At 44.3% G+C, this 24874-nt stretch overlaps 5 protein-coding genes across 8 annotated transcripts; 3 read left to right on the top strand and 2 right to left on the bottom strand.

Moving 5' to 3' along the window:
• Positions 1–14: 14 nt before the first annotated feature.
• LOC122614989 (rho guanine nucleotide exchange factor 12) lies at positions 15–17371 on the bottom strand. 4 transcript variants are annotated; one of them, XM_043789809.1, is made up of 24 exons: positions 17217–17371; positions 15535–15881; positions 12644–13472; positions 12240–12332; positions 12121–12178; positions 9870–10009; positions 9638–9811; positions 8245–9306; positions 7751–7835; positions 6866–7685; positions 6628–6811; positions 6451–6562; positions 6241–6390; positions 6128–6178; positions 5750–6059; positions 5554–5691; positions 3816–4252; positions 3159–3750; positions 2922–3099; positions 2661–2854; positions 1018–2599; positions 745–954; positions 573–683; positions 15–510 (listed from the first exon to the last, which is right to left on the bottom strand). In XM_043789809.1, exons 2-24 carry the CDS (start codon positions 15558–15560, stop codon positions 322–324), a joined length of 7725 nt encoding a protein of 2574 aa, XP_043645744.1. In that variant the 5' UTR covers positions 15561–15881; positions 17217–17371; the 3' UTR covers positions 15–321. The 4 variants fall into 4 exon arrangements, with proteins under 4 accessions (XP_043645744.1, XP_043645746.1, XP_043645745.1 ...); XM_043789811.1 differs by having other exon boundaries at positions 5554–5685; XM_043789810.1 differs by having other exon boundaries at positions 17228–17341.
• LOC122614992 lies at positions 10056–10564 on the top strand. Its single transcript, XM_043789816.1, has one exon. The coding sequence runs from the start codon at positions 10118–10120 to the stop codon at positions 10517–10519; it is 402 nt and encodes a 133-aa protein (XP_043645751.1). The 5' UTR covers positions 10056–10117; the 3' UTR covers positions 10520–10564.
• LOC122614991 lies at positions 10644–11224 on the top strand. The gene has a single exon (XM_043789815.1). The coding sequence runs from the start codon at positions 10775–10777 to the stop codon at positions 11222–11224; it is 450 nt and encodes a 149-aa protein (XP_043645750.1). The 5' UTR covers positions 10644–10774.
• Positions 11224–12103, top strand: LOC122614990. The gene has a single exon (XM_043789814.1). The coding sequence runs from the start codon at positions 11305–11307 to the stop codon at positions 12028–12030; it is 726 nt and encodes a 241-aa protein (XP_043645749.1). The 5' UTR covers positions 11224–11304; the 3' UTR covers positions 12031–12103.
• A 487-nt stretch (positions 17372–17858) lies between the features above and the next one.
• LOC122612112 lies at positions 17859–24691 on the bottom strand. Its single transcript, XM_043785503.1, has 11 exons — positions 24439–24691; positions 22800–23212; positions 22093–22730; positions 21904–22027; positions 21640–21836; positions 21312–21556; positions 21055–21244; positions 19260–20940; positions 19073–19192; positions 18870–19016; positions 17859–18808 (listed from the first exon to the last, which is right to left on the bottom strand). The coding sequence occupies exons 2-11, from the start codon at positions 23199–23201 to the stop codon at positions 18125–18127; spliced, it is 4428 nt and encodes a 1475-aa protein (XP_043641438.1). The 5' UTR covers positions 23202–23212; positions 24439–24691; the 3' UTR covers positions 17859–18124.
• Between the last annotated feature and the right edge of the window lie 183 nt (positions 24692–24874).

The raw sequence follows: 24874 nt of genomic DNA, 5'->3' as shown, positions 1-24874 counted from the left end.
CTATGTTGTTTATTGTTCTTTATAAATGTATCAAACATTGTGTGTTTATCTGATATTTTTTAAGTCGATAATATGCATATATATATGTATTTAATTAGTTTTACGAGGGGACAATGTTAGACTTAATTTAAAGTGTTATCGGCTCTTGTGGAATACATAATATTTTAAGAAAACAAATGAAGCTACATTAACAGTAGTAAAAGGCATGCTCTAAGAAAGGCTACTCGTAAAACATAGACGCAGCCAATTCAATTGGTCAAATGCGTGCGGGAAAAACAAGAACAAATATGTATTTTATACAAAAAAAATTAAACAAGTTTCCTATTCCTCATCCTCAGTGCTAGTAATCCTCATGGCTTCCGCTGTCTGTACCTGGCCGCTGGCGCTAGGTGAGGCCGTGGGAATCGGCGTAGGCGTTGGCGTCAGCGAACTGTTGGAAATGGCGTCAATATCATCGTCAAACTCTACATCCTCAGCATGCATCAGCTTCTTAAGATCAAACGGAGTTTCCTGCGGAAAGACAAAATGTCAAAATTTCGGATATATTTCAGTTCGTTTTTTTAAGTCGTTACCTTTACTTCATCAACTCGCTGTCGATCATGCAGCGCACTTAAAAGCTCGCGAAGGTGTTGATTTTCTTTACGCAATCGCTCCCTTTCCATATCGCGTTCGTTAATTTTTGGCTGTTATTAGATAAAGAAAAGTTACAGAGTTTATCTCGGACTAAACAAAATGAAAACCCACCAAAAGCATGGAAATCTGCTCATTCAGTACTGTTACAATGCTGCTGAGTGCATGGCAGGGCACACTCGGCTCCAGCACACTGGCGTGCTGAATGCGATTCGGCCCACAGGTGCTGCTTGATCCTCCAGTTAACTTATCCGTCTCTCTTGGCGCTTCAGTTGGTGATGTTTGTGTGGAGCTATCGACCCTGGATACCTCGTCTTGTTCGATCTGTAGTGGAACATTAATTTAAAGATAACCTATCACAAATTATAAATGATATGTTATATTTACGGTTTCCTCGTTATTCTCCTTTTTGTCAGCTACAGATGTGTTGGCATTTTCAGCCGTTTTTATCTCGCGGCTCTGGGCTGGTAACTCATCCACCGAGGCTGTTGTTGCAGCTTCATTCTTAGAGGTCGTTGGGACTGCCATTTCCTTTGTGATATCTGACTGCACACTTTGCATCTCTTCACTACATGATTCACTAAGCTTATCTGACGGTACAGTTTTCCCTTCATCATCTTCAACCTTGGTCTCCGTCGTATCGCCCTCGAGTTGTTCCTGTTCCAGTAATTTCTCAGGAACATCATCAGTGGATTTACGTTTCGAGGAATCTAGGACAACAGATTCTGAAGTATTCGGTTCAGTTTTGAACGGAGCCAGTGGCGTTGTGGGCCGTTCATGTGGCTTGGACGGAATGGCCGGCAAGCGCAGTTCATCTATCTCACAGTATCCGTCATCGTCTTCGTGTATGGCAACTTCGTCAAGATCAAGGGTTTGTAGTTTGGGCATCAGCCGCGATGGCGGTATCTGGGCCTGAGCCTGGGCATGCTGCCTATTGGGGGGCGGCAGCGGTGGTGGTGATGAGGAAAACGATGCGGATGGTGCCACCTTTTTACGAAGCTTTTCCTTCTCGTGGCAGTGGCCACAAACCACCGTGGACACCGCTGAGACCTCTTGCTCTGGTGTCACGTGCATGTACTCGTTCAGCATCTTGGTCAGGGTTTGAATCTGATCGTAAGCAGCTAAAGCAATATCTGCACTGTCTTTCGGCGCCTCTGGCATCATGGCAATGTCCACAATCTGGTCGTAGTGTTCCACAGGCAAACGGAAGATATCACAAATGATTTTCTGTTTCTCCAGCAAATCATTCCTTATAGAGGCGTCCAAGCGGCGTAGCTTCTCTCCTGGAGTCAACACAGGTTCCGCCGTGTGGGCTGGACTAATGCTGACCTGAATGGCCGTGGGGTCCACCAAGGGGCTTTGCATCAACAGGGTGCGCGTGTTGTTCGAGTTGTTCGAGCAAACAATGCTGGCACTGTCGCGTTTGGAGTTACCTCCAACCATACCGTAGGTGGAGTTTCTCTCCTCCCCGGTAGAGCCTGGTCTAACCGATTCTCTAGTCGACTGAGAGTGACGTAAAGTAACGTCGTTTGCTTCAGTCCCATTCGCCGAGTACTTCTGAATGGGCTCCCCAGTGCTCCTTATGGACATAGAGCGAGTAACTTCATTTTGGCTGGAACGCGGCTTTGGTGTGTTAACATAATCCGCATCAGATTCACTTGCTGTCACATCCCGTTGAGGGTTTCGCAACTGAATTCCAGTAATAGAGCTAACGTTACTATTATTGGTCGCTGGAGCCGGTGTAACTGTGGCTATAGGCAACATTGGGGCCAAGGGAGTGGTAGTCAATGTGGCTGTCGCAGCCAATGGCTGTACTGTATCGGTGCTCAACTCCAACGACTCTTTGGTGTTGGAATGCGGAATAGCGGCGAGAGCTGGATCACTAATACTCGTGTCATGGTTGCTTGAGGTGTTCTTCGAACGATTCTTAGACTGGCGAGCAGCCACATCGGAGAAGTGCTTAAACCATCTGCGAACAAACATTTAAGAATTAGGAACTGACAAACTGATGTAATGCAGAATTTACTCACGTCTTGCACTCCGAGCTACTAGGCGCACGTAGCTCCAACATTTGTGATGTCTTCATCTTGATGAGGAAAAAGGAATTTTTGTCAGCCGCCTCCTGACGGATCAAAGTTTCCGCATCGATGCTCATTATGGGACTGACTGGCTTATTGGTGGTCGATAGCGGGGTGTGCAAATTCTTTAGATAATATTTATCATCCTAAAAATATAATTGTAATCTTTTAATTAACCACTTCATTGAGATGTAACTATGTCGCTTAACTTGCCTGCTTGGTCAGCAAAACAATCATGTTTTCAAACAGAAGTCCATGTAGCTGCACGCTAGGATTCTTCTTAATCGTCAGATTGCCGTCATGGATGAGGTGATGTTGGGTCAGGTCCAATTTCTTAAACTCTTCCTTATCATAGGAAGATCTGTCTAACTTACGTTGAATGTTTAGCAGCCTGTTCAAAGAAAAGTTTATTTAATATAAATAATGATCACCATTTTTATAAGTGCATACTTGTGAGCATCCTCCGCTGTCTTTACTGCCTGGTTGACTTCGACCAGAATCCTCTTTGAGGATTCCACTGCCCGTTGTATGGATTCCGCTTCGGTGGTGTTTTCTGGCAGCAAGCGCACGGTCACCTTGTACAGGTTCTCAAACAGTAGCGGATACTTGGTGAGGCGCTGCAACACAGTGGGCAACAAGTCCTTCAGTTCGAGGCGGCGACATGCCTTGTGTGACTCCGACTTTTTTAATAACTTTTGCAGCCCCTCGTCCTTGTTTCGTTTCTCCTTAAGAGCCTCCAAGGCGATTTGCTGGCGGGCACAGAACTGAGCCGCATGCTCGCAGAGATAAACTCCAGACTGACCATTAAACATGTCAGCGAGCAGATCCCCTATGGTGTTCACCACGTGGTTGTGCTCGATGCGTCGTTGCTTAAGACTCTGCTCGAAGGCGCCATGAATCTCACGGAGCGTCAGCAATGCGGGCGGGAACAACAAAAACAAATGATCCTGGGACAGCAATCCACTCTCATGGAGTGGCAGGAAGAATAATCGATCCAGCAGCTTCAGGGTGCGCACATGGTTGCGTTCAGTTTGATAGATTTCTTGAAATAAATAAATGGAAACCAATACAGTATAGTTTGTTATGGAAATCCTAGGATGAACTTACCATTAATAATCTCCTGACGCTTTTTCTCAGCGTCCGTTAAAGCTGCCAACACCTCTGCGGCCACCATGGAACTCCAGTCGGCCTCGTTCACATCGTCCTCATCCTCGCTCTCCAATGTCCAACGAGATACAGGCAACGGGTGACCAGCATTCCAGAAACTGGAGTTGCTCGCTGCACTGCTCCCACCGGCCCCTGCCAAACCTGCCTGAAAGGAATCCAGCTGACAGTACTGCTGGGCGTGCTGCTGGATGAGCAGATGTGGATGCTGGTTCTGGTTCAATCCCATTGGCGGCACCGGGACGCCACCCGTTGCTCCGGTTGCAGCAAAGTGCTCCATCGACGTGCTGGGACTCTCGCTGCCGCCAGCTGAAGATAGACTAGAATTCGAACTGCCCACATAGTTGGCATTCGAAAGACCCAAGTCCAGTTGCTCATCACTGTGTTGAAAGATAAGATAAGTAAACAATATTGAATGTGTTAAGGTATAGTTCAACAAATGTGTAGATCAGCGAATGGAAAAGATATATTACAAGTCTAGTGCAAAAGCGATTATGTAAACTTCAAAAGAAATATAAATAAATTTTAAAAATGCTTTAAGACTTGTCAATAAGTTAGCAACTGTATATTTCGATCATTTCGAATGCGTTTTATTTCAATCCATTTGTATGTGTGCACACATTTCCCCAGAATTATAAGTGTAACATCCGAAAGCTCTATTTTTAGATATACACCAAAGAATAATTCCATTTACATGAGTGACTTTATCACGAGTATTCTGTGATCTACTAATAAAATTGAGGCTCACAAGTCAAAATTAAAATACAAAATTTATTTACTTGAAGCTATTAAAGTTTAATGTCGTCTTGAAGCTTTTACTGCGATTAAACCGAATGTTTCTTTCCATTGCCACTATTTTGATTTTCAATTGCGTTCCGTGTCGGACTGATGAGTCAATTCCAACGCGAGAAATGCCACTGAAAGGGCAGCAGTTCTGGCAGGTGTTGGTAGGAAAATATGTCGGGACCAGTTGCTCAAACAGTTTGTCAACAGGAAGCCAAGGAACGAGGATAGCTGGAAGCCAGGGCGCATACTGGCATTGGCTAACATGGTCGGCAGCGGACTGGCGTAACCTACATTGCGGTGCAAAACGCGGGGCGGACAATATAATCGATGTCAATGCCGGCGTCTAATCAACTATCCTATCCACAGTGGCTGCTAAACATATACGTATGCGGTAATAGTCATCGTAAACATTAGACGAGGTCTGTGTTAATGTTTAGTCGAAAGCTGGATACCCTGGTCGACATCCCAGCGGGGGCGACTTCCATGGAAATGTATTAATGCAATGTCTGCTAATCATATCCTTGCCAACTTGAATATAGTTTAATTAAAAACTCAAACTAAAGCGAATCTTTTAGAATAAACATGTAGTGGAAAGTCTGTGGAAATTTTGCGCCACAGAGACGCGACAACGGAAAGCAGACGGCATATATTGATTGCAGTGCGTCGCAATTCACATTAATTAGTAAAATTAATATCCGGTTACTTGGCGGCCACAGAAAGGCGTAGGAAAATGCTTTAGTTGAGAGGATCTAGGGAGTGGCTCAGCCAATGACAATGGAATGAAAGAATTTATTTGGTAAGCTGAGACGGCGAAGGAGGACAAGACATAAAGGCAGTAGGTCACAACTTCCCCTTCTCACCCTAGATGGCAGCGGAATCGATTGCTTAAACTTACTTGGGACGCGACGACAAGCTTGGATCAGAGGTCTTGCGGCGACTGTTGCGGTTCCTCTTGTTGGACAAGCGCTCCTTGTAGGATTCCGACCGATTCACCGAGACTGGTGCACTTTTGTGCTTCGGATGCTGACTGTAACTGCGGGTAATAATGTATCTTAATAAACGGAAAATAATAAAACTTTTAACATTCTTACCGCTCCCTACGCGCTTCCTTATCCACTGTATCCAGGGCGTTCAGCTCGGCAAACGCACTCAGACCGGCTGACACGGATCCACTAGTTGACGGAGTCGTTGACGCCACACTTGTGGATAAATCCATGTTGCATCCGGCTCCACCACCGGGATTAATACTGTCGTTGGCACAGCTGCCGTGAAAAGAATTTTGCAGGTCGGTAGTGTTCAGCGCCGAAGTGTTGCAGGAGGTATTCCCATTCGACCTTATCGATATGTTCGCATCCGGCCGCCGATCAGAGGGTTGTCGCATAATCGATGTCTGTCCACGGTCTGAAAAGAACAAATATCAGAATTTTATAAGGTAATGCATTGTTTACTTTTGGATATAAGTGTCGCACCTGGAGTCAACTCAATATCCAATTCCTCATCTTGCCTACTGCGCTTTTCATCTAGAAAAGAATATAAAATTGCGTTTATTAATTCCGTTTCAGTGTAAGGTTCTCCTACTTACTTCCAATGACGTCGCTGGTGCGCGGTCGTATTTTGCCCATTAATTTACTGATCTTGTCGTTGTGGGCAAGACGTTTTGCCTGGGGCAAGGGACCGGGACAACTCTCGTCCACTACTTTCGAGCACTGACGGTGTAAGTTTAATTTACAGTCTGCAACACGGAAGTTAAAAATATACTCATTCCAAAAGCAAATTTAAGAGAGACACTTACCTGTACAATGATAACCTTGCGGGCTCACGCCCCAGATAATCGTCTGACAATGATTGCAGTGCGTCACTTCATAGTATTGACGCAATACCAATGGATGACCACGAACATTCATCTACAGGGTGATTGATTTTATTTTAAAAGGAATGTAGAATAAATATTGCATTCCAAATCTCTTACCTTGCGATTTTTGCCCATTATACGCGACTTGAAACTCTTGTCTCTGCTCACAAAGTGGTGGACCCGCTCGACGATGTTACTTGGAGGCGGACGAGTGTTGAAAATTCGGTAGATGACGGTGGAAAGAGCCGAACACAAGGCCACTTTGCGTACTTCCTCCGGCGGTGAACCGTTCTCATCCTCACTGGAAGGATAAATATTCAAATACAAGAGAGGGTAAATATATTTATGTACTCACATCAGCGCGTGCAGATTGGGCATTAAATATTTGTCGATGATTTGCTCCTTTAGCTTATCCGTCTTCGCCTCGGCCAGCTTGTCGTCCGTGGGTCCGAATATGGTTCCCAGGCCGGCGGTGCGCTTTTGCTGAAAGTCACGCAGTTGCTCACTGATCAGATCCTTGGCCCGCTTGCGACTGCGTAGAAAAACTGTCCGTAGGATTTCCACTTTGTCATACTCCAACTGCAGGACATTATCCACCTCGCGTGCTAGGGATTCATCTTGGCGATACCATGACAATGGAGCCCGCGGCACGAGGAATGTGGAGTGGATTTCGTAGGCCCACTTGCGCATGTCCTTGGATGTACCCTCCTTGTACAACTCAGTAATCAGGTAAAACAGAAGTGGCGCGGGATCCGAGTTTGAGATCACGTAGTTTAGGAAGATGGCTAGGAAAGTGACGTTCTCGGCCTCCAACAAACGAGTTAGATTGTTGAACGGCCCGTTCTCGTCAATGAAGGGCTCATCCAAGTCCGAGTTTTCGTCCTCCATCGAGATTATCTCCTTCTGCGTATCGTTCGACTGGGCCGCATGCATGTGGCCGGAATGTAAGGATATCGGGATCGGAGAAGAGGCTCCCGCTATCGGCGTAAACTGATGCGACTCGATAAAGACTCCTGGTCCGGCTGCTGCTGCTCCGCGACTGTTCTCGTTCGGATCTTCCAGCACGGTCATGTGAGAGCTGGACAGATATGGTGGTGGCGGTGTTCCGGGCGGCGAGGATTCACCATCCTTTTCAACAATCTCCCACGAGCCCGAAGTAGTTTTTGTTAACCGATCTGTTAATGATTTCATATTTAGATTTACATTACATTACAAAAAGGTCAAACCAAATATATCTTACCCGGATGACGAGGATGCATATTGTCCGGTGAAGAACCAACGCGTCGATGTTTGTTTTTTCCCAAATTCGGTGTCTGACCCAGAGCCTGCGAAGGTAAATGCGTTTAGAAATTAAACTATCAGGCTGAAAAATATTTGGCCGAAGTAACACACGAAATAAAAAGTAATTCAACCTGTAAATAGCTTTTCAAAATCTACATCTCCGATGCAAATAATATACCCAAAATAAGAATTTCCTGCGTGTTATTCATTGTTTAGTGAGTAATCAAAAGTGTTTTCGGTTGCTGTTAGTTGAGCTAGCGGTAAGCTAATTAAAAGTAATATTATTAACAATGGTAACTTATGATGGCGTCAATCAATTGATTAGAAGCATGAAACAGAGAAATGTTAGAGAATGGAAAGGGTGTAAGAAATAAATAATTAGAAGGTTAGGATTTCGGAAGTGCTTTTTTTGGCAGAGAGATAGAGAGATCGAGTGATTCGTTGACTACTTACGCCTGTGGCCTGGCCACCGCTCATTTGATGCTGCTGCTGCTGTTGATATTGCTGCAGCTGCTGGACAATGTTGGGGCGTTGGGACAAAGGAAAGGCAATGTTCAGGTTATCGTTCTGCACCGCTGTTGTTGTGGAAACCAGAGGATAGTTGAAGGCAGTGCCCACGGAATTGGGTTGAGCGAGGTTCTGACAGCTGCCGCGGCTCATGTCCTCCGTCATCATGCCAGGCAAACGAGGCGGTAGTGGTGGTGGACCCCCATCTACCTCGATGGATCCTCCGGCTGCTCCAACTGCACACGCCGATTCCATTTGCAGAAACATCTGGGTGGACATCTTGGGATCCGATAAGGCCTTCGTTTTGATCTTGGAACGCTTGGACTTGGCATTGCTCGGGCTGTTGTCAGTGCTGCTGGGCAGTGGCTGCTGTTGGGATCTATTTAACTGGGGACTTGTGGCGCGATCCAGATCGGAAACTGGAGCCACCAGGTGTGAGCCGCCCGGCGACGCGTTTCCGTTCTTCAAGTCCAAATTCAACTGCCTGGGCGGATTCCTCTGCGGCAGTGGTGGCGGCACATCCTCCTCAATTAAACTCCTCGAAATCAGGAACTTGTTCTTGCCTTTCGAGGACGGTCCAGTTTCCTTAAAGCGATGTTGCTGCTGATGCGGGTGGAAGAACTGCTGCGAGGTCGGAGTGCTGGTGTGCTGATGCATCGATTGAGACATTGACTCCGCTTGGTGGCTCATACGTTGCTGCTGCAGGAAATCCGTCGTAAGGCCAAAGGGAGATGAAGTCGTTAGGTCCTTTTCGGTCTTGTTCTTTCGCGTGCCCAGCGACAAGGACGAAAGGGAACGCGGCAGGAGGGACAGGAATGCGGGTGAGGTGCTAGCTGGCTGTTGCTGTGGCGGATAATTGTTGTTGTGGAGATTGTGGTGGTGGTGAAGATGATGGAATTGCTGATTGCTGTGAGTGGCGGACGCGGACAAGTGTTGGATTTGGTTGGGCGTTAGTAATGCTGTGTTCTTATTGCCAGCGGCCGCCTGAAGTTTAACAGTCGGTGCATCCTGTGTTAGGGTTTCATCATGGGAGTGCGTTAGAATGCCGCGAAATGGAAGAGAAAGATAGAGATCATGTAGCATCATTCGGTTTCAACTGAATCCCTTTGGAACTCTTCTTTCGTTTAGCGCTCAACTCAATTCAAAACGGTTACGAACAACGAAATAGCATTGTTAGATTGTATTATTAGCTGGGTTAACAGAGCTGCTTGGCATCTGCTTGCGGCATTAATATCATGTTTTGGGGAGGGACAGGATTCCTGGGCTTATGGAGATTTCGCTGACCTATCTTGCCTAAAGTATAAATAGATATACCCTACAGAAGGATTCCCTCACTCACCTCGGCTCCCACTTGATGCAGTTGCTCGCGCAGCTTACGAATATTCGCCTCAGACAGCTTGTAGCTCGGATTATTTTGATCGCTTTTCAATCGCTCCAGATTTAGTTTCTCCTGCTCCAGCATTTTCTGCAACGTCTGAATCTTGTAAGTCTCCATCTCCCTTCGTTTAATACTCTGCAATTAGAAACCAGTTACTTTAGGTTGCTCTAAGACTTCCATTTAAGATACTTACGTCCACCGGCTGTGGTCCAGTTATAGAAGCGGTACGATCTCGTCCAGAAAGAATCGGAGTCGATGGCGTTACCACTGACACCGAAGAGGGACGCGTTAGCTTCTGACTTCGTTTCACCGCCAGTTCAACAGTTGTCGAGGCTTGAAAGTTTGCAGAAATGATAAGAAGCTACGATTAGTTTGTCAGAAATTAATATTTATTTAGACTTTTCTACTAATATTCTAAATCTTTTCTTTTTAAAATTCAAAATGGTCATACGCAGTCTCATGAAGCTTGTACTATTTTCTACTACCATTTACTTGGCCAAAGAACTAGGAGTTTGGGACGATCCAATTGAACCCACAACCAGTAAACTCAGAATAGAAGCAGAAGAACCTTTGGAGACAAAAAATTCAAACGACAAGTCAGAGGAGGGCACAGATATTGGGGCCACTATATCGAAAGAACTCCAAAAGAAAAAACAAGATTTGGAGAAAAAGTTTTGCCCCAAAGACTCCTCCTGCTATTCCCCATCAAAGCCACTAGGCGAAACCATTGGCGAGGCGTTTTCTAAAACATGGGTAGCCTTAAAAGGTATTCCGTCCTACTGGGGCGCAACCTTCGAAAGGATAGGCGCTAGGATTTGTCAGTTTTTCAGGGGAGATAAATAAAAGAACTTTACATTTAAATTATAATCTAATTAGAAGAATGACAAATCACCTAATTTACTTTATTATTGGTTTAGGAGTCTGCCGAAACTTAGTAAACATAACCTTTTACTTTGAAACAATATACAAAATTCGGTAGAAATTTAAAATCAAAAATGAATTAAAAATTTGACTCCCTGTTTTCATCCATTATAACCAAAGTGAAAAAATTTATTTTCAAAATTAAATTCTCTATTGGATTTTATATACGGAATAAGCATGTCTGTGAGCCAACTTAATCCGGAGGAGCAGATGGTCATTGCAGCCTCCAAGAATCTATCAATGGATCCTCAACCATTTGGAGAAAGCGAGTTCAGTTTCGTGGCTGCAAACAACTGCAGTGTGGCCCTTCAGCGGGGATTCTACTTCTCACTTCGCATGCCCGACTGGGCAAAGGACTTTAAGCACCAGACCCAGAAGATCCTATCCCATGGTTTTGAAGGCTCAAGAAAAAGCCACAAAAGCAGTAACGATACGAACTTATCCAAATTCTACGGAGATCATCGTTCTGAGCGTTATGGCGAAATATTTTCGGAGAGCAGTGGTGCACAATTCTTTGAAAACATTCCCCGAGAAATGCAAGTTTCAAATCAAACGAAATCAAAGCGACCACTGCGATCACCCAAGATCAAGGACGACTTAACATGCGGCAAAAAGGTGCCATCCTAAACACCCTGGCATTGGCTGTCGAAAATTCGAGGTCACACCAGAAACATCACAGAGAGTTCGGGATTCCGACGCTAGGTAAAATGGTTGTGGGCCTGATTTTGCGAGCGGGCGTCGTCTATGCTGTGGTAATGGTTACCAAGAACTACGGCGTGTGGGAATCGCCAGACAAGACACAGGATGTGTACGATGAAACCGTGGAGCGCATGGAACCCTACGCCGATCGGGCGCGACGTCAACTGAATATCTGCCCGCCTAGGCCGCCGCCGCAAGGAGAATGGACGTTCTTTGGCATCCATTACTACAATCAGTTAGTTAAATCGGTTTTCGACGTACTAAGCGTCTTTCCCGCTGGACTGGCTGCGTTTTTGGAAAAAGTACCCAGCTTTGTCAATGCTTTTAACGAAACTATTCAGAAGTACATTAAAGAGAGCCAGTCGAAGAAGAAGGAAATAAAGATATCCAAGGGACAGCTGGATGAGACTCCTCTGGTCAGACCACCAGGACTAGTGCCACCGCATTGCAAGGACAAGAACTGCCCAAAGGCACCTCTGATTCCACCAGAATGCGAAAGGAACAGGGATAGCTTTATCTACGAGCCGCGATTGCCCAAGAAGCCACCTTGCGAGTGCTCCAAGTGCAAGCAACGTCAGGCGGAAAACTGGATGGACAACAAACGCAAGTGTCCCAGACTACCCAGCAATGAAGGGAAGTGCAGATGCGGGGAAAACCAGCAGTCAGAATCCCGTTCGGAGCCCATCAAATCCTGCAAACAGTGCCGAAAAACACCTCGAGACACCGCTACCTAGAAATCCTTAAATCCATTGACCAAATTTTTTGTACCGTAACCTAGACAATATAAATTTGGTTACTTTCTTGTAAGCACTGCGTTTTCATACCTTTTATAAGGCCCACTACAGTTGGATGCTTCTCTAGTCGCACTTCATGGCCATTTACCTAAAATTGCATTCAAGAACATAAGAAAAGCTGGTGCAATGGGAGAATTTATTCTACTCACCCTTAGTATCATGTCGCCAGCAACCAGGCCTGCAATCTCCGCTGCGCCTCCGGGCTTAACGCTCTCCACAAAGACAGGATTATCTCCGGAAACCTGTAAATGATATAGAGAAATGTTAAAAAATATGTAATTTTTACATTTGTTAGCTGCTTTTTTCATTCAATTGTTCATTTACTAGTTTATTAAACAGAGAACACCGTGAAATGATAAATCAATTATTATAATGGCATTTTAAAGTCAACAGTTTCTTGCCCAAGCTAAAGGTTAATGCCTACAAATAAGCTATGTGACACTTTTTATTGCCCGTAAATTCTTACTCGTTTTTTAATGCTCTACGTTAATTTTTAAATATCCACAAAAAACATAAGCTTAAGGGGTTGCACTCTAAACCCGTGGACACATACCTTCATACCGTATCCGTTGCTATCTTTTCGCACAGTCAGGGTTAAATACTGAAAATTTTTTGGTAATGCTAGGCTTGGCGTAGTCGGCGTGGTCGCTGGCGTCGTGGGCTCCTGGGAGTGGCCACCGCCCAGATCCCGGGAGAGGGGAGTCAGATTGAGGCTACTGCGCTCCCCCGGCGCCTGGAAAACGAGGTTGGCGTTGTCCGATGGATTCAATTGCACGCCCCCGCCCATTATGCTGCCGTTGTTGTGGCTCGCATTGTTATTATTGGCGGTGGTGGGCGTGGCTGGGGCAGAAACACCACCACCAGCTGCAGTTGTGGTGTCACCATTCATTTGGGACTGCTTGTAGCTCGTCGGCAACGGCGGCGTCTGCGGCGGCACGGCGTTCTGGTTCTGGCTGTGGTTGTGGTTATCCCGATCCTTGTCCCGATCCTTGTCCCGATCTTTGTCCCGATCCCTGTGACCACTGAGGCTGCTGGCCAGACTACTTAGGCTGCTCGCCAGCGACGGGGACCGTGGAATCTTCGACTTGTTCGCCAACTGCTTTTGCTTCTGTTTGCTCTTCGAGTTCTTCACAGATTTCTGTTTGGGCGCTGGCAGCTCGGGTACCGAGTCCACAACAATAGCTGGTGACTGTGGCGCAACCGCTGATGGGCCTGCAGATGCTGCTCCTGATCCTGATCCAGTTGCAGTTCCAGGTCCTGAGTGGCTGGATCCGTTCGTGCTGGGATGGCTCGCTGATGACTCCGGGGGCTGAATGCTTGACTCTTCTGGTATCTCCTGAACCTCATCGTATTCATGTTCGTCAGTATATAAATCTAGTAACCTGGGGAAATATATATGTAGTTAATAAAAAACTCTTATTTACAATTAATTCGGATAAACTGAAGGAAAATTAAAACGAGTTAAACAATGCCCGCATAATATGAACTTCATCTCGATCTTTAAAGTAAAAAAACCACCACGATTTCAATACAAAAGACAAATTGCTCAGTGGTTATTTTTATTGTTTCAAAGTCTTTGCATTGAGTGACTAATCTATCCAACGCTATCATCATCGCTTTCAAATCTTTATCACCATTTACTCAGATTGGTTGTCAACAGCACCATTTTATTTATCTTGTAAAACCTATTATCGCCCTTTTATGCATACAGATTGGTGACTACCGTCTCTGTGCTTAAAATTAATTCATTTGTATTGTTCATATACTAAAACAGAATGTTGATTAGTTAGTTAGTTGTTCTACCCTTTGAAATACTAGAGTTGAGGCATTGAATAGAACCTGCAGATTGCCAGCTCAATCTTCTATGAGAGGTAATCAATGCTAAATAATTTCATGGCGGAACTGCTTCTGCTCTTCGCCAACGATTCCCATGTGGTATGCTGGGTTTTAAGAGCAGATAGCTAGATTAGTGGCTAATCAAGACCTCGCCGTGAATGCGACAAACATGTAACGAAAGTCACGGCCAAAGCCATAGCTAAAGCCAAAGCCAAGCGATTTGTCGTCGCTGGTGGGTCTCTTTTAATTGAGCTAAAATGAAATCAGCCAGAAGAATAGATACAATTTAATTGCCTCTTATTTGACCATTTTGCATGTGAATGGAAGGGATATACATCTGTACATAGTCCGACTATACAGTATGTACCTTCGGACCCGTCCATATACCGGAATATAATAAAAGCTCATTTCCCGCCTGGTGAATTCATCATTATGATGAGTTATTTCCATAACAGCCGGGCAGGCGAGACCTCCAAAAATCAAATGTTTACATTAACTTTTTTGACTGATTGGCCCATGTCAATAGCATGTCTCTCCATTTGATCCAAGTGAATTCTCTTTCTGTCTAAATTTAGCTGGCTAATGTTGAGGAAATCTTGATGCAGCCCGTTGACGGGCTGAGTATAACCTGTTAAGGCCCACAAATCAGACGACAACACCATGGTGAGCATGGCGAGCTGTTAATAGATTTAAATCATTTTGCATGGGTATTATACAATTCGTGGTTAAGACACCACCAACAAATGCACACACAAGCATGCTTAGAAAGTCACTGGTTTCGCCAATCTATTTGGGCTAAAACTTCCCTCGGTGGCAATAAAAGAAATAAATGGTAAAATGTGAAAACTGGCCGCTCCCTAAGTTGGTGCGAGTATATATGTATTAAGTCATCCATTTGGTAGTCGAAACCGCACAAAAACAACCCCAAGCTTGGGGGAACTATTGGTATAAACAATCAGCAAACACAGTGCGTTTCAGAACTGTGAGACGGCGAAAAGTTTCACCTCGCCAATTGGCGTTTTTCAAACAACGTTCGCTGACTAATCACGGGTCAAATGAATTAGTAATTTTTTACAAAAGTTGATCGGTGATCTAATGCACAGTTAAATCATCTGTATCTCACTTTGGAACTGCTTTAACACCCATATTATTGGCTATATTTATTTACTTGAAGATAACATAATGGTTTTCAAGACTGCTACACTATTTAGGCAACGATCTTACATAACTTGGCAGTTCTTAGATAATATAAATTGTCGCATGTACAATTTATGCGTTGCCCAAATCTGTTACTATATAGAAAAGCACATAGGTCTACGATTTTGAAGTTGATTTTGTGACTACACACACAAAACTTTAAGATTTCATTTAAATTATTCAATCCTCACAACCAGTTGACACTGGCTTCAAAATTTGCATTAAACCTGCCTCTATACCGTATGTTTGTTAGTATAATCGACTGTTGCTTGCGAGTAAGAGCGAAAATAACAATCATTAAGTCTCTCGAGGACAAAAGATAAACTCTTATCGTAATGCGAGCAATTTAACCACCAGTGGGAAAGTGGGGGAAACTATAGCGCATGGAAACAGTGGAGCAGTTGAACTTACCGTTTTTTTATTGATGGGTCATCCATAGGGTTTTCTGCGATGGCTTTTGCTGGCTGCTGTGCGGGTGCGAAGATGCAAATTCAAAGGCATGCGTAAGCCACTCGTAGTCGGAGGATCCCGTGGAGTATTGTTCGCATTGGTTTTGGTCCAGTACCAGCAGTGGTTGCGGAATGCTTTCGGCAGCTATTTTACAATTAGCTAGTAAAATCGGGCCGAATTGAATCCAGAAGTGATTTAATTGCGTTGATTTTCGCTGCTTTAGTACTGTTTTATGTGTTTTTGGTTGCACTATTCCAATGGGTTTTGATATGTGTGTATATATTTGCACTGCTACTTTTCACTTAGACCTGTGGGCACACAAAATTCGTTTGAAGACATTTCGGGTATTAATGCATGTACATTAAAATATTTGTTTGCTTTTTTTTTGAGTGGGTGGTGAAGGGTTAAGGGGGGCGGGGCGGCTCGGAGTGGGTTTAAATGCAGGCAGCGATCTCCTTGCAATTTCATTGTTTTTATTCCAACACAGATAACTGAACAGCACACCCACACACTTACGCGCAAGCCATACATATTCCAATGGCTATGACTCTCTCCCCGCGCTCTCACTCACTCCCTCTCTCACTGTCTGTCTCCTGCTCTCTCTGTCACTCGCAGGCAGCAGTTGTTGCTGGTTTTATTGTTGTGCTTTTTGCTGACTAGTTTTCACGAAACATTTAATGGATGACGACTTGGGGTTGGGGGAAAAACAAGTTTTTGGCCGAAAAACTGAAATACTAATGCTATACTAATGGGTCAGAGCGGACACTCAAGCAGGAAAATTCCAGCGATCCTTTCCAGATTTGCGTATTTTCCATTGGAACAGCTGATTGTTCAATTAATCGCTTGTTCAATTAGCATGACGAAAAACCGAAAAGAAAAACAAAGACTCTCTCTCTCTTTTGAATTTGCACTGATCTCACTGTTTGTTTACCCAAATAAATCAATTCTTGCAGTTTCACTCCTTTTTAATTAAACGCAAATATTTAATTGAATAAATATGTATACACACAAACTGGACTGACTGACTGACTGAGTGTGTGTGTGTGTGGGGGTGCGAGTGCGATCATCGCCGCAAACGCAAGGCAAAACAATATGGCTGCCGCAAGCCACTTGTTAGAGAAAAACAAGCGATTCGGAGCCTCGGAAAGCGTCCAGTTGTTTATCATGTACTCATTAATTCGATCGCCTCCCGCTTCGTCAAGCCGCACATCCCTAAAATCGAATTAAAGCCATGTACTGCAGTTCAAGAGTTCAGCACTCGACGCACACACACGCGCGCCGCTCACTCACACTCACTTGCACCGATGGGCGAGTGTGGAAAATAAATACACATATGCCGTCATACATACGCTGCCCCTATAAGCGCGCTGCGTCTGTCTGCGTGCGATGGGTTAGAGATCATTTTTAGACAAATTTGCGTACAATATTTCCTGGCAATTGCAAGCTCGCGAATAAACGTTTTTCCCGTTGACAAGCATGCACAAATGCACTCAAATATGTATGTATTTAACGCCAGTGTGTGGGTGCGCGGAATGCATGTAAAAGTCACTTTTTATTTATTGCTTTTGTTGCTGCAGTGAGCTCACGCGTAGCGAGTTGCGCATCATTCTTTCTCTGTTCCGTCACTTTCGCCACGCACTTACTTAAAACGCACTCGTATTGCCACTAATTGTATTCCACAAAGCTGCGAAAAATGTTTTTATTTTTTCCACTTATCGCGCCATCAACACGCACACGACGTTCTTTTCTTTTCAGCTTGAAAATTGGAATGAAATGACGTGAAAGAGCGCATATCTGCCAGTGTTGAAAAGGGCGTCGGTTGGGTACCTAAATTGAATTTGGTACCTAAAATTGGTACAAATGCCAAAGATAAAAATTAGCTAAAATGATTGGGTTTTATTCGTCCCCTAACTTGCTTCAAAATATATTCCGCCCGTCTGTTCAATAAGCTGATGTGGGTATATCTAAGTTTACAAAAGTGTTAGCCTAAACATAAATATAAATTTTTAATAAATAAAAAATGTAAACATAATAGCCAAAATCATTGTTATTTATTTTAGTCAAATTATAAGTAGTTTAACTACAATCTAGTACCTATTTTTTGGCCCGCAACACTGATATCCATAAAGGTACTTAGCAGCACTGGCCCGGGACCAATGCTTTTGCAACACTTGATCTGGCGTGCCTGGCAGAAATCAAAACAAACGCACAACACAACACCCAGGCACACACATACACACTCATGCATACGAACAGCACAAAGAGCAGACAACAAAATCGCGTTCTGTGTTTTTCGTAAAATGTCGTTTATTTGGTGGCGGTTACTCGGGTTGCCAAACAAAAGGCAGGGCAACGCACCTCTGAGATATCATACTTGGTTAGTCGCCTACATGTACAAATGTACGGGCCAACAACCACTGTTTGCCTAGGACAAATCCGGACCCAGGAGGTAGAATAGCAATACCACCAGGTAGTAAAGCAGTAATCCTAAAAATGCCATGTTGTAGTTTGGACTTTTATGTTTTGTGCGCCAAGGGGCGCACTTCTGGCGTCATGAGCTGGTCTCCTCCAAAATTGGTTTCGCCGCCGTCGCGCTACTGTTCTTCTCCAGAACCAGGTTGCCGACCACATCAGCACCCTCGTTATCCGCATCCTGCAACAGCGGGCTATCGAGGATTCGGAGATTTTTAAGGTCTTCATACTGATCGGTAATCTCCACCGGATCTGGCTCAGGTGGAGGTTGAAGTCTACTCAACTCCAGCAACTGCAAATGGTAGTAGACACCTTCGTCATCAATGGCATAAAAGTGGGAGAACTGAGCGTCTGTAAAGAACTGACGTGCTTCATTTCCCACAAATTTAATGCAGGCCAGGAGTTCCGGACGGATTGCATTGCCGCGCTTATTCCGCCACAATTCCGCCGTCTCTCGGTTACCCGGTTGAAATTCGTGGGCAACAAATGTGAGATCTATATCGATGTCCGGTGCAATGGGCGCCGCATCTACAGCATCCTCCTGTGAAACACTGTGCTTCTTGTAGCGTCGACTGCGCCGCTGTTTTTGCTCGCGCTCCATTTGATTGTTGCGCATGTGCGTCACGTTCCAGAAGCACAGCTGCTCCGCGCAGCTAATCAGGAGCTGCTTGCAGGGCGAGAATCGCAATTGCCGGATGCAGTGTTCATGGACCTCTTGAATGCTGTAGATCAGTTGCACTTGTCCGTTTTCAACGGCAAAGAGCTGTTCAGGAAATTTATAATTAGCAGGATATATTTAGGGAACGTAATTTATCGACGTATACCTCTAAAATGCCATTTTCGAAACCCATGGCGAACATGGTACCATCATCCGTGGCTACCAAATAGCTGATCTTGGCCTTCTGGGCGATCTTCTCTTCACAAATCAGATCGTACCTTAGTTGGTTACATCCGAATATTAAACGAAATACCTGTGGTTGTAAATAACATTGTTATATAATTTTCTAATTTTATTTATAAAACCCACCTCGATGGTGTTGTTTCCGTATGCCAAAAAAAGAAGACCATTCTTTAGATCAAATCCAGCAATGGATTCCTCCGATTCCTCAGGTTTCAAGAACGCAGATGGGTTAGCTATATCCAAATGCTGGTGAAAAATATTGAAATCAAATACTGAACTTTTACTCACATAAACTGAAATTAAGAACACTTACACAAACTCCGTGGTCGGAAAACAAAATGATGAACTGTCCTCCCTGTAAGGACGCGTACTTGGTGCTCACATCCAGCTGAGGTAAAGGCAAAGGCCACTGTTCATTGGGCTGCAGCGGATCTGTCTTTCCCAGCTGGAATATCACAGTCTTTTGGGCACTGTGTGCCGACGCCACCAGAAAGTTTGGACTGACCTGCTTGAGGTAATCAATAGACTCCGTTTTAAACTGCTGAGGTAGCGCTGCATCCAGATTAACGTCTATTATCACCCCGTCCTCATATCCAACGAAAATCTGTTCGTCGGTGAAGGCGGATATGGCATTTATCTTACAGTTACTGGCAGCATGAGTGGGTGTGATTGTGGACCATGCGGAAATGCTAGATCTCCTTCGAGCTCTTGGATCGGTGGCAGTTTCAATTAGGTGAATGCGGTTTTTGGAGTCCACAGCCAGAAGTTGCGTCCGCTCTCTGGTCATGTCCATGAGAGAACGCAGATAGACATTGGGCTCCAGGCAAGCCTTTGTCATAACGCTTTTCTCGTCTGCACTGTGAACCCAGGCGATTTCCCCGTTTTGATGTGAGTTCGAGCCGCTTACAGAGCGCAATGTATGCACATGAACCACTTGCTTTCCCTTAGCGCCACACAAAACAATGTACTTATAGACAGGATCAGAGAGCTCGTAGATATCCACACACTCTATATTTTCGCTGACATTGCTGCGTAGCACGGGATCGGAGATTCTAAGATCATACACAATAAGTCCCTCCGATGTGCCAAGGAGTAGGTAGTGTCCGTCAGTCGAACGCTTTCCGCAGGTGATGAAACTTCCCTCTGGCAGCTGCACTGCCTCCGATTGCACAACAACCGAAGGACCTGGCATAAAGTTGAGCCGCCATACGCTGTACTTAAAAATCAGCAACACGGTGGCGGTCTGACTTCTTTCGTCGAATACTTCTAAGGCCAAAGGCTTGTCGTTATGTACATCAAAACCTTGTAGTTCCGGCTTATCGCCGAAACCATTCTTCAAATCCCATACAGTTAGTGTGCAATCGGAGGTGCAGATCACGTAATATCGCTTCAAAACCTGAACCAAACAGCGGATTTCCAACTGTAGCGTTTTTAAAACAGGCGTGTGCGAGAGTTTGAACACCTGATCTTGATCGTCCCAATCCAAAATGCTCACATCACCATTGCTGAATGCCACATGCAATTGGATTTTGGTCTCTGGCAATCCGGCGTCTTCATCCAAATAGAAAGCCAACATTTTCTGATTTGCATAGGTGCCTAAGCGTTTGACCACGCTGTTGACTAGCTGCTGATAGCTGCGCGTTCCCGTGGGCTGTCGAAGATGGGCGGAGGCGGGCGGACGCACACGCTGCTTGCTGCCACCACTGTGACGTCTTCCTGGACAATCGGGCCACAGCGACCAAAGTTTTACGCTGCCGTTGCTGTGCAAGGTGATTAAGTGCTTCTGTTGGTTGAACACTGCCATATGTAGAATGTCACTGCTGTCGCTCTCGTCTCTTAGCAAATAGGTATCCTCTCCCTCTAGCGAAACATCGGTTAGCAGTAGCTGCTTGCTGCCCAGCGCCATTAAGCAAAAGTCGTTGTGAAGGTAGACAGCATGGCGCACCTCGTTATTGCCTAGGTTTATTATCTGGCGGTGCTGGTGGAAACGACCACTGATAAGAGAAAAACGTGAAGTACTTATTGAACAACTAACCAATATAGATGTCATTACATACACAAATAGCAGATTTGTTTGGTTGACTAATCAAAAGTTGGTAAGTACTTACTGTTCGGTAAACCAAACTCGATCGCCAAATCGCTGCACTTGCTTGTGGGCTTCTTCAAAAATCGCCTCATCCTCGGCCATCAGGGCAATCCTAAGCAGGTCCATAAACTTTGAACAAATAAGATTCTCCTCAATCTTTGGCAAGAAATCCAGAATGGCGTTTACCAAGCGCTCATACTTTGGGTCATTGTCTGCATGAACAAAAAAGAATATAGTAAAAAAGATTTCTTTGTCTCTAATGATTACTCGTCTACGTACCGCAGATATATGGCTTGTAGAACTTCAGCTGCTGCAGCGTGTTCAAGATCGATCCGCTGGCATTCCAAGCAGTTGAATCGTGACGAATCTTTTGTTCTAGAAAACGGAAATCTAAAAAGACCATTCGAAAAAGAGTCACCCGTTCGATGGGCTCAATGGTTTTCAGATGATGACCGATGTGGCTGTAGAAGTATTTGTCCAGGGAAGGCAATACCAAGTCGTCGTGATCGAACGCTTTTGGGATGCTTACAAGAAAAAAAGGTTAAATCAATCAGTTAATACATTTTAAAAAAGATTGGTTACATCAAGAAAAGGGCAAAAGACTTACTTATAACGATCAACGATCCTCCGATGAAGCTCAGGTTCGTCTTCAACCGTGACTTTCAACTCCAAGTATATGCTTGGTATACTTATGGTTGACTCTTTCGGTTGCTTCTCCACCAATGAATATGTATGAAGCTTGTTAACCACCACCATTGCATCGTCGCCATCGGATTTGTCATCAAACCATATCAGCGATAGGAGCTGTTCAACAGGAAGTTGATAACGATTAGTAAATATATGTATGCTGTAAAAAGTGGAGCTAACTTACATGAATGGGTATGTGGGCCGAGGGAGGGAAAATTGACAATCTGTCAAACATTTTTCTATACTCAGCGGGCTCCAGAACTTTAAGAGAGCTCTCAATGATAGTCGTCAGCTTATTGCAATTAACACTTAAAATATTATGTAGTGAAAATATTATGTAGTTATTCAGTGGGAAAACCCATATACCACTTACTGTTTCCAGTTGTCCCAAGTCGCCAGACCATCCCGAATGCTTTCCGCAATAATGCTCAGTCTGCGGGGATTCGTTGTCAAAACTTCTCGGGGCAAATCCTGTGGTCGGCAGTGGAGGTATTTTAGAAACAAAGACTTAACCTCATCCGGCGTTAGCGTCATCGAATGATGATCCAATGAAATATGAGTTGTGGTAGCTGTCGAAAGAAAGTCAGTGACCTGCTTGAACCTTGTGGTCAGCAATATCTTGCAGCTCAAGTTGAAGGCATTCCAAGCCTTGGCATTTTGCACATTAAGCAAAACAAGCAGACAATTCTCATACGGCTTGCTCTTAAGTAGTCGTCGTAGTTCCGCCTGAATGCTGTGGATTCGAAGCTTTATGTTACTGCTGTGATCGCTACGACTTGTCCAGTTGGGATCGATCTGGTGAAGTAGTTTCTGCAGCATCTCTAGCACGGTCTCCGGACTATTGCAGTTCTTTAGGTTCAGCCAGAAGATCTTAAAGTCCATCTTGCGTTGCACTTTGTACGATAGACACACGTCCAAGGCTACCCAATGCTTTCCCGATCCCAATACGCCATCGATACAAACATTTTTGGCTGGGCGAAGTTCTAGCAGAGCCTGCGTTAGCTTCAGATACTGAAAATATAAAAATTATATGGTAAGATAACAATTCCGTTCAGTAAAATTATTGGGAGATTATCATACCGGTTGCAGGCGGCTCACATTGTACTTCGCAAACACTTGGTTGTCATTGTTCAGACGATCCCGCTGCTCGATGTACATCCTGGTCTTCAAACTGGGCTGTTGAAGCTCATCCTTGATAGCAGCCGTAAGGAATTCGTAGTTGGCCGGATCACTCGCATTGAGAACGTCCTCCACAAAGAACTGGACCGTTTTCTCCTGTTTAGAGAGCAGTGTCCAAAACAAGCGAAGGGTGGCAGTGTCTGCATCCTTGGACTTGATGATGTGATCAATTTCCTCTTTGGACAATACCAGTTGTAGCATGTCCTTGACATCCTTGCAGTCGAAATCCTCGACAAATGCATCCAGGAACACGGGCAAAATGTCATTGTAATGGTATTGCTGCACTCTCGTTTCAAAATCCATAATGGTATTAACTATGTAAATAGTAAAGGGGTATTTAAAATGTACAATTTTATTTCTATAATAAAACAAAAATCATTTCTTGATATTTAATTATTATTTAACGTGTTGGCATGAGCAACAAAAACAAATATTAAAATAATAAAAAAATACGCAGTGTATTAATTTCTTTAAAATGATAACAAACACCATTGGGAAAATATTAGGCAAAAGCAGACCAAATAGCATTTATCGGCTGACAACAAAATGTACGAACTGATAAGGGATCACAATTCTACAATACGACAATATCGGAAGTCATCTTTTGCAGGTCGACACACCAGTTAATTCGAAAAATCCCCTTTATTGCGTTAAAAACTTCGGCTCACAATTAGAATGCACTTTGAGCTTAAACATAAAGATAAGAGAAAGGAAAAATGGAACTTTCTCTAGTTTTTGTGCTAGTTACTAAAGAAGTTTCATTTGCTTTATTATTTTTGTCTAAAAGCACTGCATTCTTATGACGCACTGTTCTCCAACAATTATGCACATACATATGGCGATTTTCTTGGCGCCAAGCGGTCTTGACCCACTTTATTTGAATGAACCAACGTCGACGTCCACGCAATGAAGACATCCCCGCGAGTGGTGAATCGCGATAACGTGGAGCTACCGCTTGAAGCCTCGACTGGAGGATCGGTAATTTCACAACTAAGCGCCAAGGCCGCGAACGAGACCAGCTCCAAATAGCTCGAAATACGTGAGCGGTGGTGCAACCGTCGAAAAAGGCAATTCCGCTTGCAGTTCTGTTCTAAACCGCTCGTCAATGTCGTAGAACCAAAATCGGATGAGATCGGAACGGATCGAATCATGCGATCGACGAATCGAATCACTAGCAATCACTATTTGCACGCCAGATAAACTCCACAGTTAGATAAGCGCGAGAAGACAGAGACAGAAGATGAGTCACTAAGTTTGATTAGATGTGTGGCGATGCATAAGTGGGGTAGGAGAAAAGGGGGGTAAGTGTAAACAACGGATAAGTGTGAATGAACTTGGCCGCTGTCTCTGAAATGTGATTGTTTGAGTCACACACACGTCCAAGTGCCTTGGACATACAGCATGAATGAGCGGGGAGGCACAAAGGAATTAACGGGGAGGCACACGGCCAAATAGAAGAATTCAATTGAACAATTGCACTTGCAGAACACAGCAAACAAGCGCTACAGGTAGATATGCGTTCACCTGCACACATACTTACGCTCGCCGTTTATTTTTAACAAATCGTCGTCCTTATTCTTTAGTTGGTGTACGTGTAAATATTGCACTTTAACTTATTAATATCAATGCTCCGGCTGCAATGGGGCGCACTCGTCGCAGTGTTCACATTGTTCTAGCACATTCTAAGCGACATACAAAAGGATCGAATAAATAACAAATAATTACAGGCAGTGCGCACATGCACTAAGCTAATCTGGTCGTTAAAACAAAACACAAATTTCTCCGGTTGTGTGACCGTTGCACGCAGGTAAAATAATGCCAACAAGAATAGCTGGTAGCTATCGCAATAGGGTTGTCGAATATTAAAAAATATATTTATTGTGATTTCGCTTCGCAAAGTAATTCTCAATAACACATTTTCTTAATTGTATTACATGTTTTAAGATATTTGGATTTTATATAATAAATAAATTATT

The sequence above is a fragment of the Drosophila teissieri genome, chromosome 2R (assembly GCF_016746235.2).
Source record: "Drosophila teissieri strain GT53w chromosome 2R, Prin_Dtei_1.1, whole genome shotgun sequence".
NCBI classification, from domain to species: Eukaryota; Metazoa; Arthropoda; class Insecta; order Diptera; family Drosophilidae; genus Drosophila; species Drosophila teissieri.
This window is presented reverse-complemented; position numbering and strand designations above follow the sequence as displayed.